Below are 15,422 nucleotides of genomic sequence, written 5' to 3'. Positions count from 1 at the left end.
TAGCCGTTAGCGTGTTGTGCTAAGTTAAACACACATGTCATTACATTCATATTACAGATATATTTCATTCACTGTTGACCGTTAATGCCAACCCCGCACACACATAAACCCCCGCCTGTGATTGGCTGATTTTGGCTTTGATGCATTGACGTCACAAAGGTCCTTCTTTTTGGCTTTGATACGTCACCATGTACAGACTATATAAGAACGCCTGCACTCAGTTATGATCAGAGTTAAAGCGAGGAAGGATTGAGACAGGAAAACTAACAGCTCTGGGGTGATTTGATCTGTGAATATAGACAGAATCAATATCTAGACTCTGCAAGACACAGTCCACTGCCTTTGATACAAGGTCCAGCATCTTCCAGAGAGAAAAAACAGTCTCTGAGACAGCGAGTGGAAATACTGCAGAAGGACTTTAGCCATGAAGGCCCAACTGAAGGAGATGCTGCTGATAAATGAAGAGAGGAAAGAGCAGTCTTGTACCAGAGCTCACATTACCTGCCCGGCTGAGCTCGTCCAGAGAGAGGAGGAAGTCGGGTGCAGTGAAGCACAACCGATGGCTGAATGTGAGTTTCTAGTGTCATGCCCATCCCTGGACCTGAGACACAGTCCTGAGGCCTGGACTGACACTGAGGATTGGCAGCACCTGGAGGAGGAGTGGAGGACGAAGGAGAGAGAGGCAAACCACCAGATCTTTATGCTGCACAAGCTTTCTACCAATGGGCCGACCATGGAGCAGATGAAGACAGAGCCTCTCATCAGACCTCTCCCCATACGTCCCTCCTACTATCCCCAATTCTCCCTTGCACCAACCTCCACTTCAGCTCCCCTCTTTCTTCATCGACAGTCTCCTGCATTTACCCCTGCCTCCGAGACACTCTTTAAACCCTTCACGCCGTCCTACTACCCACAGAACACTGTTTAACCCAAACTAGCCTTTTGCTTGTCTTTATATAAATGTATACATGTACATACAGAATATTATTGTTGTAAATAAATGTGTTCAAATGAATTTTATTTCTCTGTCTGTTTTTTAAAAAAATATTATCAGTTTAATTTCTTAATATATTGAAACATGAGGTCAAAAAGTAAAACAGCTCTGTCTCTGATGGAAACACTGAAGTCCTTTGCCACTCAGTAGCCATCTTGGTGATGACTCCAGACTCAAGACCAGGATCAGGCACCTCTTCAATCTGAAGACAACTCCGGTCACCAGAGAGCAGGACAAAGAAGGAAAGCAAGCAGAAACAAACGACAACAGTAAGAAGTAAACAGAGGGAAATTTAAGTTAACAAAAGGGTAATGAGTTGCAGAAAAGGAGGTGCAAAAGTGTGGTTTTCACTTCAATCACTAATTTTACAAAAGACAAAGGATATTATGAAATTATTGCTCAATAATGACAAACAAGTCCTGCTTACTGTGTCTCTAATATGAAAACAAACTTCTCAGCATGCACCTTTTTGACTGCAAAACATGCATTGTGTCTTCAATACATTTAATGATGTAATGGTTGCTCTTAAAATGACAAAAAACAATGTTACTGAAGTGTCGTCAGTACAGGAGCAGCAGCAGCTGTTAAAAGACAAACTATCTTTAAAATTAGAAACAAAATGATGCAACATTTATAATCTTCAGTTGAATAAGGTACATGTTAATAACACTAACATTTTGTCTTCAACTGTTGAGTAAAAATATCTTTTATGCAACGGGGTTAGTGCTTTTGTTCCATTGCTTCATTTTTCTTTTTATTCTCAGTAATGAAAACAATAACTGCATTTATTTGTCAAACAGTAAATGTATTGATTTTATCTCCTCAGCAGCATCAGCAGCAATGAAAAGCCACAATGTATCAACATTTTTTGCGTCACCTACTGCTCATCTCTGTGAACTAACTCTAAATATTCTATTAACATCAGTAGTTAAGTCCTAATAAGAATATCAACCTAACTGTACAAAAATGTTTTACATAAACAATAAAGCTCATTAATATAGAGTTGAAGCAGATATTCACTGATCACTACAGACATACATAACTAAAAACGACGATTAAATTACTTAAACAATGTGTTTATATAAACATGTATTCGCTGTTACTGATGTATAAATAAAGGGTTGTAGAGAAAAGGAGAAAATCGAGTTTGTCCAGTTTGTCCAAGTCGCATTCCGTACTCAGCTGTCCAACATGGCTGACTGACTCATACACTCACTAACGGAAGCGAGAAGAAAATCATTCTTCAGAATCTAAAGTGGTCAGTGACGTTATTTGGTGACGGTATCACCACCGAACGACTGAACGCACCGCGATTATCTGTCAGTATTTTGGCTTATGTTTGTGAAAATGTAGCGTTAGTCTCGTGCTAACTATAGTAGCAGGTACTTGTTAGCATGTTCGCTGCGCTGTTATACAGGTACGTTTGTTTATGTTTTGTTAAAGTGTTCATACGTGTGTTTACCTGTTAGCCTTTTCATGTGTGTCCGTTTGTGTAGTAATAGTGTTTTGACTTGTTGCTCTGTGCTTAGTTAAACCCAAGTGAAATGTACCAGCATGTCACTTTGTTTCAGTGTAAGTTATGTATAAGTTATGTTCAACTGTACCAACAGTTAACTGTGAGCATGTCGGTTTGTGCAAAGTTTAATTGTTGTGTCAGTTAGCCGTTAGCGTGTTGTGCTAAGTTAAACACACATGTCATTACATTCATATTACAGATATATTTCATTCACTGTTGACCGTTAATGCCAACCCCGCACACACATAAACACCCGCCTGTGATTGGCTGATTTTGGCTTTGATGCATTGACGTCACAAAGGTCCTTCTTTTTTGGCTTTGATACGTCACCATGTACAGACTATATAAGAACGCCTGATCAGAGTTAAAGCGAGGAAGGATTGAGACAGGAAAACAAACAGCTCTGGGGTGATTTGATCTGTGAATATAGACAGAATCAATATCTAGACTCTGCAAGACACAGTCCACTGCCTTTGATACAAGGTCCAGCATCTTCCAGAGAGAAAAAACAGTCTCTGAGACAGCGAGTGGAAACACTGCAGAAGGACTTTAGCCATGAAGGCCCAACTGAAGGAGATGCTGCTGATAAATGAAGAGAGGAAAGAGCAGTCTTGTACCAGAGCTCACATTACCTGCCTGGCTGAGCTCGTCCAGAGAGAGGAGGAAGTCGGGTGCAGTGAAGCACAACCGATGGCTGAATGTGAGTTTCTAGTGTCATGCCCATCCCTGGACCTGAGACACAGTCCTGAGGCCTGGACTGACACTGAGGATTGGCAGCACCTGGAGGAGGAGTGGAGGACGAAGGAGAGAGAGGCAAACCACCAGATCTTTATGCTGCACAAGCTTTCTACCAATGGGCCGACCATGGAGCAGATGAAGACAGAGCCTCTCATCAGACCTCTCCCCATACGTCCCTCCTACTATCCCCAATTCTCCCTTGCACCAACCTCCACTTCAGCTCCCCTCTTTCTTCATCGACAGTCTCCTGCATTTACCCCTTCCTCCGAGACACTCTTTAAACCCTTCACGCCGTCCTACTACCCACAGAACACTGTTTAACCCAAACTAGCCTTTTGCTTGTCTTTATATAAATGTATACATGTACATACAGAATATTATTGTTGTAAATAAATGTGTTCAAATGAATTTTATTTCTCTGTCTGTTTTTTTAAAAAATATTATCAGTTTAATTTCTTAATATATTCAAACATGAGGTCAAAAAGTAAAACAGCTCTGTCTCTGATGGAAACACTGAAGTCCTTTGCCATGTTGGTGATGCCTCCAGACTCAAGACCAGGATCAGGCACCTCTTCAATCTGAAGACAACTCCGGTCACCAGAGAGCAGGACAAAGAAGGAAAGCAAGCAGAAACAAACGACAACAGTAAGAAGTAAACAGAGGGAAATTTAAGTTAACAAAATGGTAATGAGTTGCAGAAAAGGAGGTGCAAAAGTGTGGTTTTCACTTCAATCACTAATTTTACAAAAGACAAAGGATATTATGAAATTATTGCTCAATAATGACAAACAAGTCCTGCTTACTGTGTCTCTAATATGAAAACAAACTTCTCAGCATGCACCTTTTTGACTGCAAAACGTGCATTGTGTCTTTAATACATTTAATGATGTAATGGTTGCTCTTAAAATGACAAAAAACAATGTTACTGAAGTGTCGTCAGTACAGGAGCAGCAGCAGCTGTTAAAAGACTATCTTTAAAATTAGAAACAAAATGATGCAACTATATAACACATTTATAATCTTCAGTACATGTTAATAACACTAACATTTTGTCTTCAACTGTTAAGCAAAAATATCTTTTATGCAACGGGGTTAGTGCTTTTGTTCCATTGCTTCATTTTTCTTTTATTCTCAGTAATCAAAACAATAACTGCATTTATTTGTCAAACAGCAAATTTATTGATTTTATCTCCTCAAATCCATTTCAGTAAATAAAAGAATGTGTGGACGTAAACATCACTCAGGAATAATGACTTCAGTTTTACAAAGCTACAATTATTTTAATAAGATATTCTACAGTGTGTTTTGTCTTATGATGACATAAGTCATAGTCAAGTGTCTATTAAAAAATGCCTTCAGTGACATTTGTGAAACATCCATTCTGGAGGTGCAGTGTGAGAGGATAATATTTAGTGATTATAATGAAGACACAGCAACATTTTCAGCTTGTTGACTAATATATCACAGCTACAAACACACACACTAAAAAAAAACCTAATATTGACAAGCAGCCCTGATGTGTGTTTGTGTCATTAGCATTAACACCACTGGATGATGTCCAATCAGTGAGTGTGTTTCCTGCATCAGTTTGAAAGTTGTTCACTTATCCACCACCAGAGAGCAGCATACTTTCATTTCAAAGTGCTAGTGAGTCTGCTCTGAAGGTGCACTCAGCTGAGAGAAGAAGAAGCTGCTGCTGCTGCTGCTGCTGCTGCTGCTGGAGGCTGGAAAAGGTTGACGAGTGAAACACAGAGTTGCTGAGCTTCACTCAAACTTGCGCAGGTGGTTGTAGAGGGACTGGACGTAGGTGAAGACACACATGGGGTCTGGTTTACGGCCCATTATCATCATGTCATCCACCTCGATCAGCCGGTCACAGCCGGCCTTCAGTCTGCAGACACGACGAAACACAAGTCAGGACTAGAACTCAACCAACACTGGATTTGTTGTAGAAAAATGAAAATTAAGTCAGCTTTCAATTCAAATGTATGGCAAATTATAATAACTGACGTTAAAAATATTCAGTTTCAGAATATTCATATATGGTTTTAAAGTTTCAAGTCTGGGTCTCCACAGAAACAAATGGATTGTGAAGTAAATATTATCTTTCAGTTATTTCAGCCGTGTTAAAATATCTAACTTCAAATGTTTTTTTAAGCCATGACATACAGTATGTGCCATATCTACAGCATGTAGCTCTGTGAAGCTAGGCAGTCTAGGCAAAAAGGAAGTCACAGCAAACACCTTAAAGAACATGGTGAAACAGACGGAAGAATGTTTGTATTGTAGAGAAAAATAGTAGCTTTATAGAGGACCATAAAATAAATGCACAAAAGAAAACAAATTAAGAATGATGTGCCCACAATAAAGCCAAGACTTTTATTGTTGATGCAGTAAAGGTCTTTAAATCCCTTAAGGCTCATTCAGCAAATGTCAAGGACCTCAAGTATCTCTAATGCTGTCGCACTGTTTGATGTTTTTGGCTAAATGTTTCACTAGTTGCCTGCAGTGAAATTCTTAATACCACTTAAATGAATGTTGAGCTGTAAATGAAGGTACAGACAGCACGCAATGAACTCACTGTAGAGAACGGATGGGAAACAGCTAACGCGGCAGCTCACACTGCTGCTAAAACCCAGTTATTAACACATACTATGTCGTTTGTTTGATCTGTACAAAGATCAATGTTCTCAGTCAGAAGCAGGTGCCACAAATGCACCGTTTACAGCTGGAGCTGCTGTGAGGTGTACCAGAGCTCACACTGAACATACTCTAGTCTGTTTTCTTTTTCATACTCACTGTCTGGATATGTACTGAAATCATTTGTTGTACTGAAGATGCAAAATGGACATTTATCTATTCATTCATTCACTTATTTATTTATTTATTTATTTATTCTATTACTTCACCCGTTTGTGTGTGAAGAGCAGCGTGAGGCTTTTATTTTTTCGAAGGAAGTGACCTTGATGTCGAAAACGCCCCATCAAAATGATCAGTACCACAAAGAAATCTAGGATTCATTCATCTGCATCATGATATCAGAATAAAAACATAAAAAATCAAAAATCATCCTGACTCACTCCGCAGTTCGGAAGGCTAACTCAAAGTTGTCTTTACGGTTGGCGGGCGACAGAGTGGTGTAGTCAAACTCAGTGGGGAAGAAGGAGTGGACCAAGGCACAGAACGCCATCCCATCACTCCAGGTGGACGAGAAGTTCTGGATATCAATGTTCTGCAGAGACACACAAAAATATCTGATGATGATGATGATGTGGCACATGTGTTTCCTTGAGTGTCATTTCATAAAAGGTATAAAAGAACATGACCTGTAAAACTGCGTCAAAAAGTCATGTGGTGTCTCGTCTATAATCATGATGGATAAAACAGACTTTCCTCTCCTCCCCTGCTTTTTCATGCTTTTGAACTCATGTCATTTGAAGGCTGCCCTTCATTAGTCTGCAGTTTGCCTTGAATGAAATGCAGCATGTCAAGTTGGACGAGCATCTCTCTCTTGTGTGTGTGTGTGAATGTTTATTGCTGTCAGTTAATAAGAGTTTTGCCTGACTCCGGTCATAATTAGAGCCACATGGAGCCACTGGCATAGAGTGCTGTGGAAGAAAATGGTACCAGAGTGTAGTAATATGTCAGTGGATTCACTCATGACCTTAACTACCTCAGCCCTGATCTCTCTCTCTCACACACACACACACAGGTTTGTGCACGTCATCCCTAATCTTAACCATAACCAGCTGAAGCCAAACACTAACCTTAACCAAACCATAATTCAAATCTAAGCCCTAAACTTAAACAGTTCTTTAGAAATGAGGTTCTGATGGTTCTCATTAGGACCAGGTTTTGGTCTCCATGAGGACTACTGGTGCTGACAAGGTCAGAGTTTATGCCAGAAAAGGTCCTGAAAGGGTAACAAAGCACAAACACACTCACACACACCTAAGTTCACAACAATACTCGAGCGCATTTACAACGACGTGCGTAACATTTACTCTCACGTTAAACAATCTGCTGTGTCTGTGCAATTATTGGGAAGAAAATGAGTTACAGACAAGAAAATTGATACCACATTCATGACGGTGCAGCACGTAGACCTGCAGAGCCGGAGCCAGGAGGAAAAAAGCCGCTAGCACGAGTCTGGCTCTGCCCAAAGGTAAGAAAATCCATCTATTCTCATGTTGACAGCTCATTAACTCTTTCCCCTTTAACATTTACCCAAAGATATAGTTGTTATGCTTTTATGGTGGAGTTGGATGTGTAACTGTATCTGTGTGAACATTTATGAAATAAATCCATGTATCACAGTGACATTTCCAAGCAGCGAGAACATGTTTACATTATTCTTTGTGTAAGGTTATTACAAATTAGAGTAAATGTGACATAGGGTTTGAAACGTATTATCTGAAACAATACAATTATCAAGTTCATTTGTAATAAAACCCAATTATCTCACAATATCTGTCTCAATGTTTTTATTATGGTTTAGCCCTGAAGGATGAAATATTCAAATATTTGCCTCAAACATTATATTAATGATAAAGGTGAAAGTGTAAACATAACACATGTTTGTGTTGGCCCCATGTTCACTCAGTCTCACTAAGTCGATGTTTTCTCTTTGACACAAAGGTACTGTTTTTATTCCATATCTAAAACCACTGCATAGAGGAACATTCAAACCAGTATCTACTTGGGGTGAGAATCACAGGCCACGTCACGATACGATACAATACATGCTCCACGATACCAATAATATCACGATACTTCTATTCTGTGATAATCAACACAATCATTTAACGATAAATCGCGACATCTGTCTAATTGAAGAAAACAAAACAAAGTGCAGGATTTCTCTATTTATTAACACCATAGAGAATAAAGGGCATAAAGTCAATGTGTTGAGAGTGGATGGGGGGGGTGGGGCAAGTTTCCCCTCATTCATTTGCACAGCGCCACCAAGAGGAAACAACAAGTAGCGACGCCCAGCGAGTTAAACTGGCAGAGACTGTTTACTTTACAGCGCCTTCATTTGTGAACTAGAATACTGATATTTGCCCTGGTGTAATACATAATACATAACCATATTGATATTTTGATCCACCACTCATATCTACATGCTAAAATGACATGTAATCTACTGTGGTCGCTTATTTTGACACAACACAAGCTGTGAGGAAATGTACTGGCGTCTTGTACTGCTGCGTTTAACCGCTTAACTTTAGAGATTCTTGGAGGTGTGTTGTTATGAAAAGAGATGGCCGAGCGGCATCTGGTCTTAATCCTAAACTAGGCTAGAAAGAGCACAGTTGTAAGATTGACATTGGATTTTGTCATTTAACTCTCAGAATGAAAGCAAATAGATTTCCTTGTATTCATCTTTTTTTGTCAGAGTAACATAATTATGACATGACTGCACAGGAACATCAGGGAGACGAACAGCTGGAACACATGTGGAAAAGTATAACATGCATTTATCAGCCTCTTGCATTCACAAGCCCAGTTTGAATCTTCCCATTGAAGACACAGTGACAACATGAACGTGACTTTGACGACAACAACAGAACCAGACACATGGAAATACAAGTCTTAAAGGATGTTTATGCTCTGGTGAAACAACTCTCTGAGTCTCTCTGACACAAAGTAAAACACTTTTTAAAAAGGTGATCTTTAAATCTCTTTAAATGAAGGTTTTGTGAAGTGTGGTTTTCGGAGGAACCCTGACTGCACGGTCAGGGCTCGATGCTCCAAGAACCAGCAAAACAAAGGCATGCTCGCTTTCATTAGCGGAGCAGCAATGGAAAACAGATTTTTAGTCACTTCAGAAATATCTCTTATGTTCTCACAGTTATTTGACAGTTAGTAAACCTCTCAGTCACCAACACAAAAGTCCATAGAGAAAATCAACAATCTTACACATGGCACACAGTTGTTGATCCTCTGCTTCTCCAACAGTTAGTTCAAATGTGTGTTTTTGAACTCTCAATTGAGTTTTACCCAAGTGACACAAACTTCACAAATAAGGCAGAAATAGAGCAGCAGCTCCTGTGTATCACAGAGCTGAAAACAGTGATTTTGTTTCTCTGGACTCCAGAGGCTGTCTGACACTGAGCTAAATCAGCAAATACACTGTGCATATAGTGTCACTAAGTACAATATGTACTGCTACTACAGGAGGAAAAGGAATTGGGCTTGTAACTGCAGGGATGACAGTTCAAATCCTGGGATGCCCTGAGCAAGGCAACCGATCCCTCTCTGCTCCCCAGGCACAGTAGTTGCAGTAGTAGTTGGTGTTTGACCTTCATTACAATATTTATACGTTCATTCATTTATATAAGACTAAACTGTAAAGATATGCACCTGGATCAACAAAAATGATCATTACTAGATACTAGTACACTGGTAAGTGGTCGCAGTTATGAGTTGATAGTTGACGGGGACTTGAGTTTTACCTGGTAGCCTATGGTCTTGGAGCGACACCACTCCAGAAGAATCTGTTTGATGCTGCTAGCGCTGGACACCCCAAAACTCTGGGACCGCTTCAGTTTGGGTTTGGACTCCACTGTTTTTGGACGACTGTACAGGAGGAGTTAGAAGAAAGAAGTCAACAATGATGCGCTCCTAACCTATCACTTGGCCCATGTTACCTGACTGCGGCATTTACCTGTTACTTGCTTCAGAATCGAGTCTTTCAAAGATCGATCGACGAGCCTGAGCGCCGATGTTACGAGGCAGAGTCTGTGACCTCACCAGTTCCCGCCTTCTCTCTCCCATCGGCCCATAGGACACGTCACTGCTCATATTTCCATCTCTAGAGGACGGAAGCACAGAGGGGTCGGACTGTAAGACTGACCTGTGCTGACATAATAACAGAAGTGGCTCTTTTTTCTTTCCTCAATCACGTTACCTATCATGCTGCTGTAAGGCTGAGTAGGTCACGGACTTGGCAGGGGCTGAATTAGTCTTCTCTACAAAGGACAGACATTGAGAGTCAATCCTACTCATGATATTTCAGTGTCAGACAGAATATGTGTGCATGTGAAAGCACGGCTCACCCTGAAGGCGGGGAGATCCCAGAGTTCTGATAGGTGTAGGAGTCCATGTCTTCATAGAAGATACTGACAGCAACAAAGACAAAGAAAACTGAAGTTAACAGATTTTTACATGATGCTGCATTCAAGTTTAATAGAATTAAGTGAGTAAAAATCAGCTACCAGACTGAACTTGAGACTCCTCTATCGTTTGGGGCTGGTTGATGGTCGTCATTGTTTGACCTGGAGATGAGGCCTCAGAGACCGGGGAGGACCGGGAACCCACAGGACTGCTGGGAGAGTTGGGAGAGCCCTTGACGTCTGCTGTCTTGGTTGTGGCGGTGATGGGGAGGTGGGGCATCCGCATGGCGACAGGAGCTGTGTGCTCATGTGGAGAGTCAGCGGGTGGAGAGATCTCGCCGTGTACCAACATTGAATGTTCTAGTTGGACACAAAGATGCAGAATGACTGCACAAATCACTGCTTTCATATGAAAACCAGAGCACTATATCCACAGGAGATGTCTGGTTATTATCTTTATTATCTGTATTATAGGCTACAGAGAAAATAAATCCAAAAACAGCGACTATAGTAAGTGATAAAGGTAAAATAGTAAATCAGCCTATATATGCAAGTTGGACATTAATGACACTAATAATAATGTAATGACTCAATATCTGTTTAATGTGTGACTGCATAAGCTATGATTTATTATATATTTGAAATTAAATGAGCTGTTTAAATTTTGTTTTGGATAAAAAGATGGACGAGAACAAAGAGAGGGTAAAACCTGACATTCAGGCCTTAATATGTTTCTTAAACTCAACTAAACACCAGGTTTGTGTTATGATGTGTTCCATCTGAAGTGGAATGAGGAGTGGAAACTTCCTCGTGCATGTTTTCTGGAAAGCCCGCTGATGTCACATTTCCCACTCCCAAAGTTAAAAGCCCCCCCACCGACCCCCCCACCCTCAAATCCAAGATGGCTGGTGTGCTCAGCAGCGCCGAAAGCTGTCGTGATATAAACTGTTATATGACGTGTTCCTACACAGTTCTGTCTCATTAAAGCAGGGATACACACAGGACTGACCAGCTTATGTCTGTGGACATGATAGTACACAGTGTTAGGAGTGTTGTTATTGTGAGCAATGGTTTACCTTAGCTATAGAACCCCTCCTCTTCCTCCACCCCTGAAATAATCCAAACCTGAGATGTGTAATGGAACACAGTCAAGTGTGAGGTGATGTCATTCAAACTCAGACTCATTCATATCCAGTCACCTCAGGTCTGAAACACAGGCTTTCTGTTGAAGATTTACACGGAGGACATAACACGAGTGATTTTATGAGCTGACTCCTCGTGTGCAAACCCATCTCCATCAGTGAACCCTTAGTGTTCCTGCTGTGACTGCAGACAACCTTGAGGAGAGTGTGTCACAGTTATAATGTGGTTACCTGTTGTGGTAGCGTGTCCATTCTCCAGGCCAGCATGTGTGGGGGCGGGGTCCACTTCGATTGGCTCTTCTCGCTCAATGCTCTGAAACACACACACACACACACACACAGTGATAAAGTTTTAACAACAGCACTCTAACACCTGTCACTGTTTTTAAAGGAGCGTGATGTCATATTGGACCTCAACCAGAGACGACAAGAAGAGCTGCTGGGAGATGTTTGATCTAAAACACAGTTTTATGAAGTGCAGTTATTGGGGCTGAACATTTGGGTAATAAAAGTCAAGTGTGCCATTTTCTAACTGCATGGAGCACTTTACAAACTTTAGTTTCCACTTAGAAAACTAACGGCTGCTTCACGGCAAAAAAAGTGGCAAACATGTTCCTTAGTTACTGTAGACTTCAGCGGACATCAACTGTATTAGGTGAATCTTTGGTTCTTTGGCTGAAATGTGATGTTTTTAGAGAGTGCAAGTGTCAACAGTGCAGCCAGGACCTCATGAAAAAAACCTGAGTGGAAAATAGTTTTAAAAGTCAGACTGTGAACCAGCTTAATTAATCCTTCTGCTATTGATGTGTTGATGTGATTTTTATCTGAGGGACATAAAAATGTACATTTTAAGATTTTGTGTCATAGCACCAATGTTTTTCTGTTTCAATCAAAGGCAAATAGTTGAATCGTGTTTCTTTGTTTTAAGCAAAGTAAACCCAGATGTCTTGTGCTTATTTAATCACCGTTTGATCATTTTTCTTACTCTTTTCACATTTTGGACTTTTCACCAACACATGGGCTTTTTTGACAAGACTTCAGACAAAACAAAACAAACCAACAAATGGCCAGAATGTCAGACATGTGACGGCATGGACCTCAGAGAAGCATTGTAAGAGGTGTGAGAGGCACCAGAGTGTTCTGTTCTTTTCTCCCCGTGATAAGAACTGGGAAGTCTTTGTTGTAAACCGGGTCCTGCTGTCACTGACATGCTCAGTGATGAGGAAAACAGCCAAAATCTGTGCACTGATCTGGCAGCACGACCGCATAAATGACTGAGATCAGGTTATAATGTCAAACATCATTAGCATCCCAGCGCCAGCATCCATGTGACCCTGTCTATTTCCTGAATGTGTGACCAGAGCTCCAAACACAATCAGCTGCATGGAAATAGCTAATGATTGCCTGAGCAGATACTTCTATCTCAAACTCTTTAATGCACACCGCTGCCACTTTCCATGTGGCCCTGTCAGACACATAGATGGAGCTCGGTGTGTTGAGAGCAACACTCCTCGGGTCAACAGTGCAGCACTGATAGCTGTGCACATTTTGCTGAGGTCACACATCACATTGTGTTTGTGTTGTTGTCATAAAAACCCTGAGACGGAGCACAGCCTCAGGCCGCCGAGCAGCAGATCCTCCGCACTTTGTGTAACAACTAACAAATGAACAGCTGGTTGTGTTTCAGACTTGGCTGTCACACTGGAACTAAACACACACAAGGTCAGTTTCCACACTGTGTTTGTCTCCGAACATTATTCCACTAATGATGCATCTGATTCACCAACTCTGTGTTTAGATAAACTCAGCGTGTTTGGGAGTAAAACTGAAGCATCTGCTCAAAAAACACAAAATGAACAGACGGATGCAGCTGAGGCGCGTTTACATTACAACACATGACACATCAAACACTGCCTTTTTCTTCATAGACCAAGGATTTCATTTGTAAATCTGACTGTATCTTCCTTTGGTATTATTTAAGTGTAAATATATGGGGTATAAAGTAAATAATGCTAGTTATTCCAGTGAATTTGAGGCTAGCAGGGGGAATGTGCTTTATAATCTATGTTTTATAAAGAAGCTGCTTCACTGTTATCATGCTGTGATTTGGTGTCATATAATTAAAGTAAACTGCACTGACAAAATACACAGTGGTATGATTTCCTTTGAGTCCTTTGTCTGTGAGATTGTTACGCCCTGAAATCACTCTAATGAAGGTGAATTATTTATGGATTATTTGTTCACAGAGTTAAAAACAACACAACATAAACACTTGATAATCCACACTGCATCGTAAGAGGAACATCGCTTCAGAGAAGAGCTGCTGTTTATGTTCCCACCATCAAATATCACAGAGCCATGAATATGACTTTTCATTTAGCTCCATTGTTTTTGGAGGAGGCACAAAGATGGAAATCTGAAAACCTGGACAAACAAAAGTGAAACTAACCAAACAAAGACAGAAACCTAATACTGTCTCACTACACACACACACACACACACACACTTTATGCCGTTCTTCACTTGAAATGGCTGGGAGATATGTGTGAATGTAAGCTTTAAGAATACTGTTGAAGTGTGTGTTCAAATGAGGCAAAGTGTGTGTGAGAGAGAGGGAGAGGAAGAGAGAGAGAGAGGGAGAGAGGGAAAATGGTGGGTGAGTAGGAGTTTATTTCATGGAGGAGTGATGACAAAGACACTGAAAATGAGCAACATCAGGGGAAAACATAGACGGGAACACGTGTGTGCTGCTTGATGAGAAATGGCACAGCGGGACAAGAAAGTGAGGTGGAAACAGCTGGACATCCAACAGGAGGAGGGAGACACATTTCAGAATGTCTGGCTGTGTGTGTGTGTGTGTGGGAGGGGGGTGGATTAAGTTCTCGATCATCTGTGGGTCAGAGGGGAAACACGATAGCAGAGCTGCTGAGGTTCCTGTAAACTCTCTGGTATCTCGAGGTCTTGTTTTCTGGCAGAACAAACTGGTACACACTTGACATGGTACAGCACCGACAAGCGAACTTAGACCACGATACGTGCGTCACGGGTGTCACGTGGCACGCACAAAGACATGCACTGGTGTAAGAACGACATGAGAATGCACATCAACATAAAATGTCATCTCTGTTGGAGCAACTCTGCACAGGCTGAAGTGACGTGTTGTTTGAAGGATTACAGGTTACTGTCAGACAGCAAAAGAGAACACAACACATCCCCTGTCTTACAGGTACAACTAAAGGCAGTCTTTTACTTATATTATATATATATATAATATAATATTACATAATCTGTCATTAGACAATGAGAGGAGCTCATCCTACCCACTACAGCTTTAACATGGAGTTGACCCTTTGAAGAACCTCAGCCTGTTGTCTCACTATGACCAAAAATCAAACATTCATCTGTTCATCTTCAACAGATCAGCAGAGGGAATGGAGAACACATCTTCACCGTTATCACAACCTCACTGCTGCACACACCACATCTACAGTCAGGTTTGCACATCAACGTCATCAACGCGTTTTCACCACTCGTGGAGCTTCTGGTGTTTTAAGGACATGGGGGAGATGACCACAACCCTGATGTGGTCATGTGGTCAAGTGAGTTTCCTGTGTAGGAAAAAGCTCAATGTCACTTTTCCTACTGTTAATCACACAGCTGTGCTGATGCGTTTACACCACATCACCATAATTCTCCTGTAACAAACATTCTTCTGCTTTTAATTAACATATTTTCACAAAGAAAATGACACTACACCACTGACATGATCACTGACATGTCCAGGCATCACTCACTCCTGGTCACTAAAGGTGTCCGTGCCATGTCTCTCTCTCTACAGCCTGTGCTTCGTGAAGCATTTATGTGATACTGTTAGGATTTTGGATCATATGTGATTTGACATTTTCCCCCTGGTA

General features: G+C 41.0%; 1 protein-coding gene across 1 annotated transcript in view; it reads right to left on the bottom strand.

Annotated features, from left to right (window-relative positions):
• Positions 1–4,403: 4,403 nt before the first annotated feature.
• The window catches only part of smtnl (smoothelin, like), a 28,357-nt gene continuing 17,338 nt past the window's right edge, over positions 4,404–15,422 (bottom strand). Inside the window, exons 4-11 of the mRNA XM_044033078.1 lie at positions 11,740–11,821; positions 10,469–10,726; positions 10,310–10,372; positions 10,162–10,222; positions 9,919–10,065; positions 9,707–9,830; positions 6,329–6,480; positions 4,404–5,139 (exon numbers count right to left, since the gene is read on the bottom strand). Coding sequence (XP_043889013.1) covers positions 5,013–5,139; positions 6,329–6,480; positions 9,707–9,830; positions 9,919–10,065; positions 10,162–10,222; positions 10,310–10,372; positions 10,469–10,726; positions 11,740–11,821 — 1,014 coding nt within the window. The 3' untranslated portion in view covers positions 4,404–5,012. The remainder of the gene's footprint in view (positions 5,140–6,328; positions 6,481–9,706; positions 9,831–9,918; positions 10,066–10,161; positions 10,223–10,309; positions 10,373–10,468; positions 10,727–11,739; positions 11,822–15,422) is intronic.

This window comes from Solea senegalensis, linkage group LG8, assembly GCF_019176455.1.
Source record: "Solea senegalensis isolate Sse05_10M linkage group LG8, IFAPA_SoseM_1, whole genome shotgun sequence".
In the NCBI taxonomy this organism is placed as follows: Eukaryota; Metazoa; Chordata; class Actinopteri; order Pleuronectiformes; family Soleidae; genus Solea; species Solea senegalensis.
The sequence above is the reverse complement of the archived record's forward strand: the minus strand, read 5'-3'. Positions and strand labels throughout refer to the sequence as shown.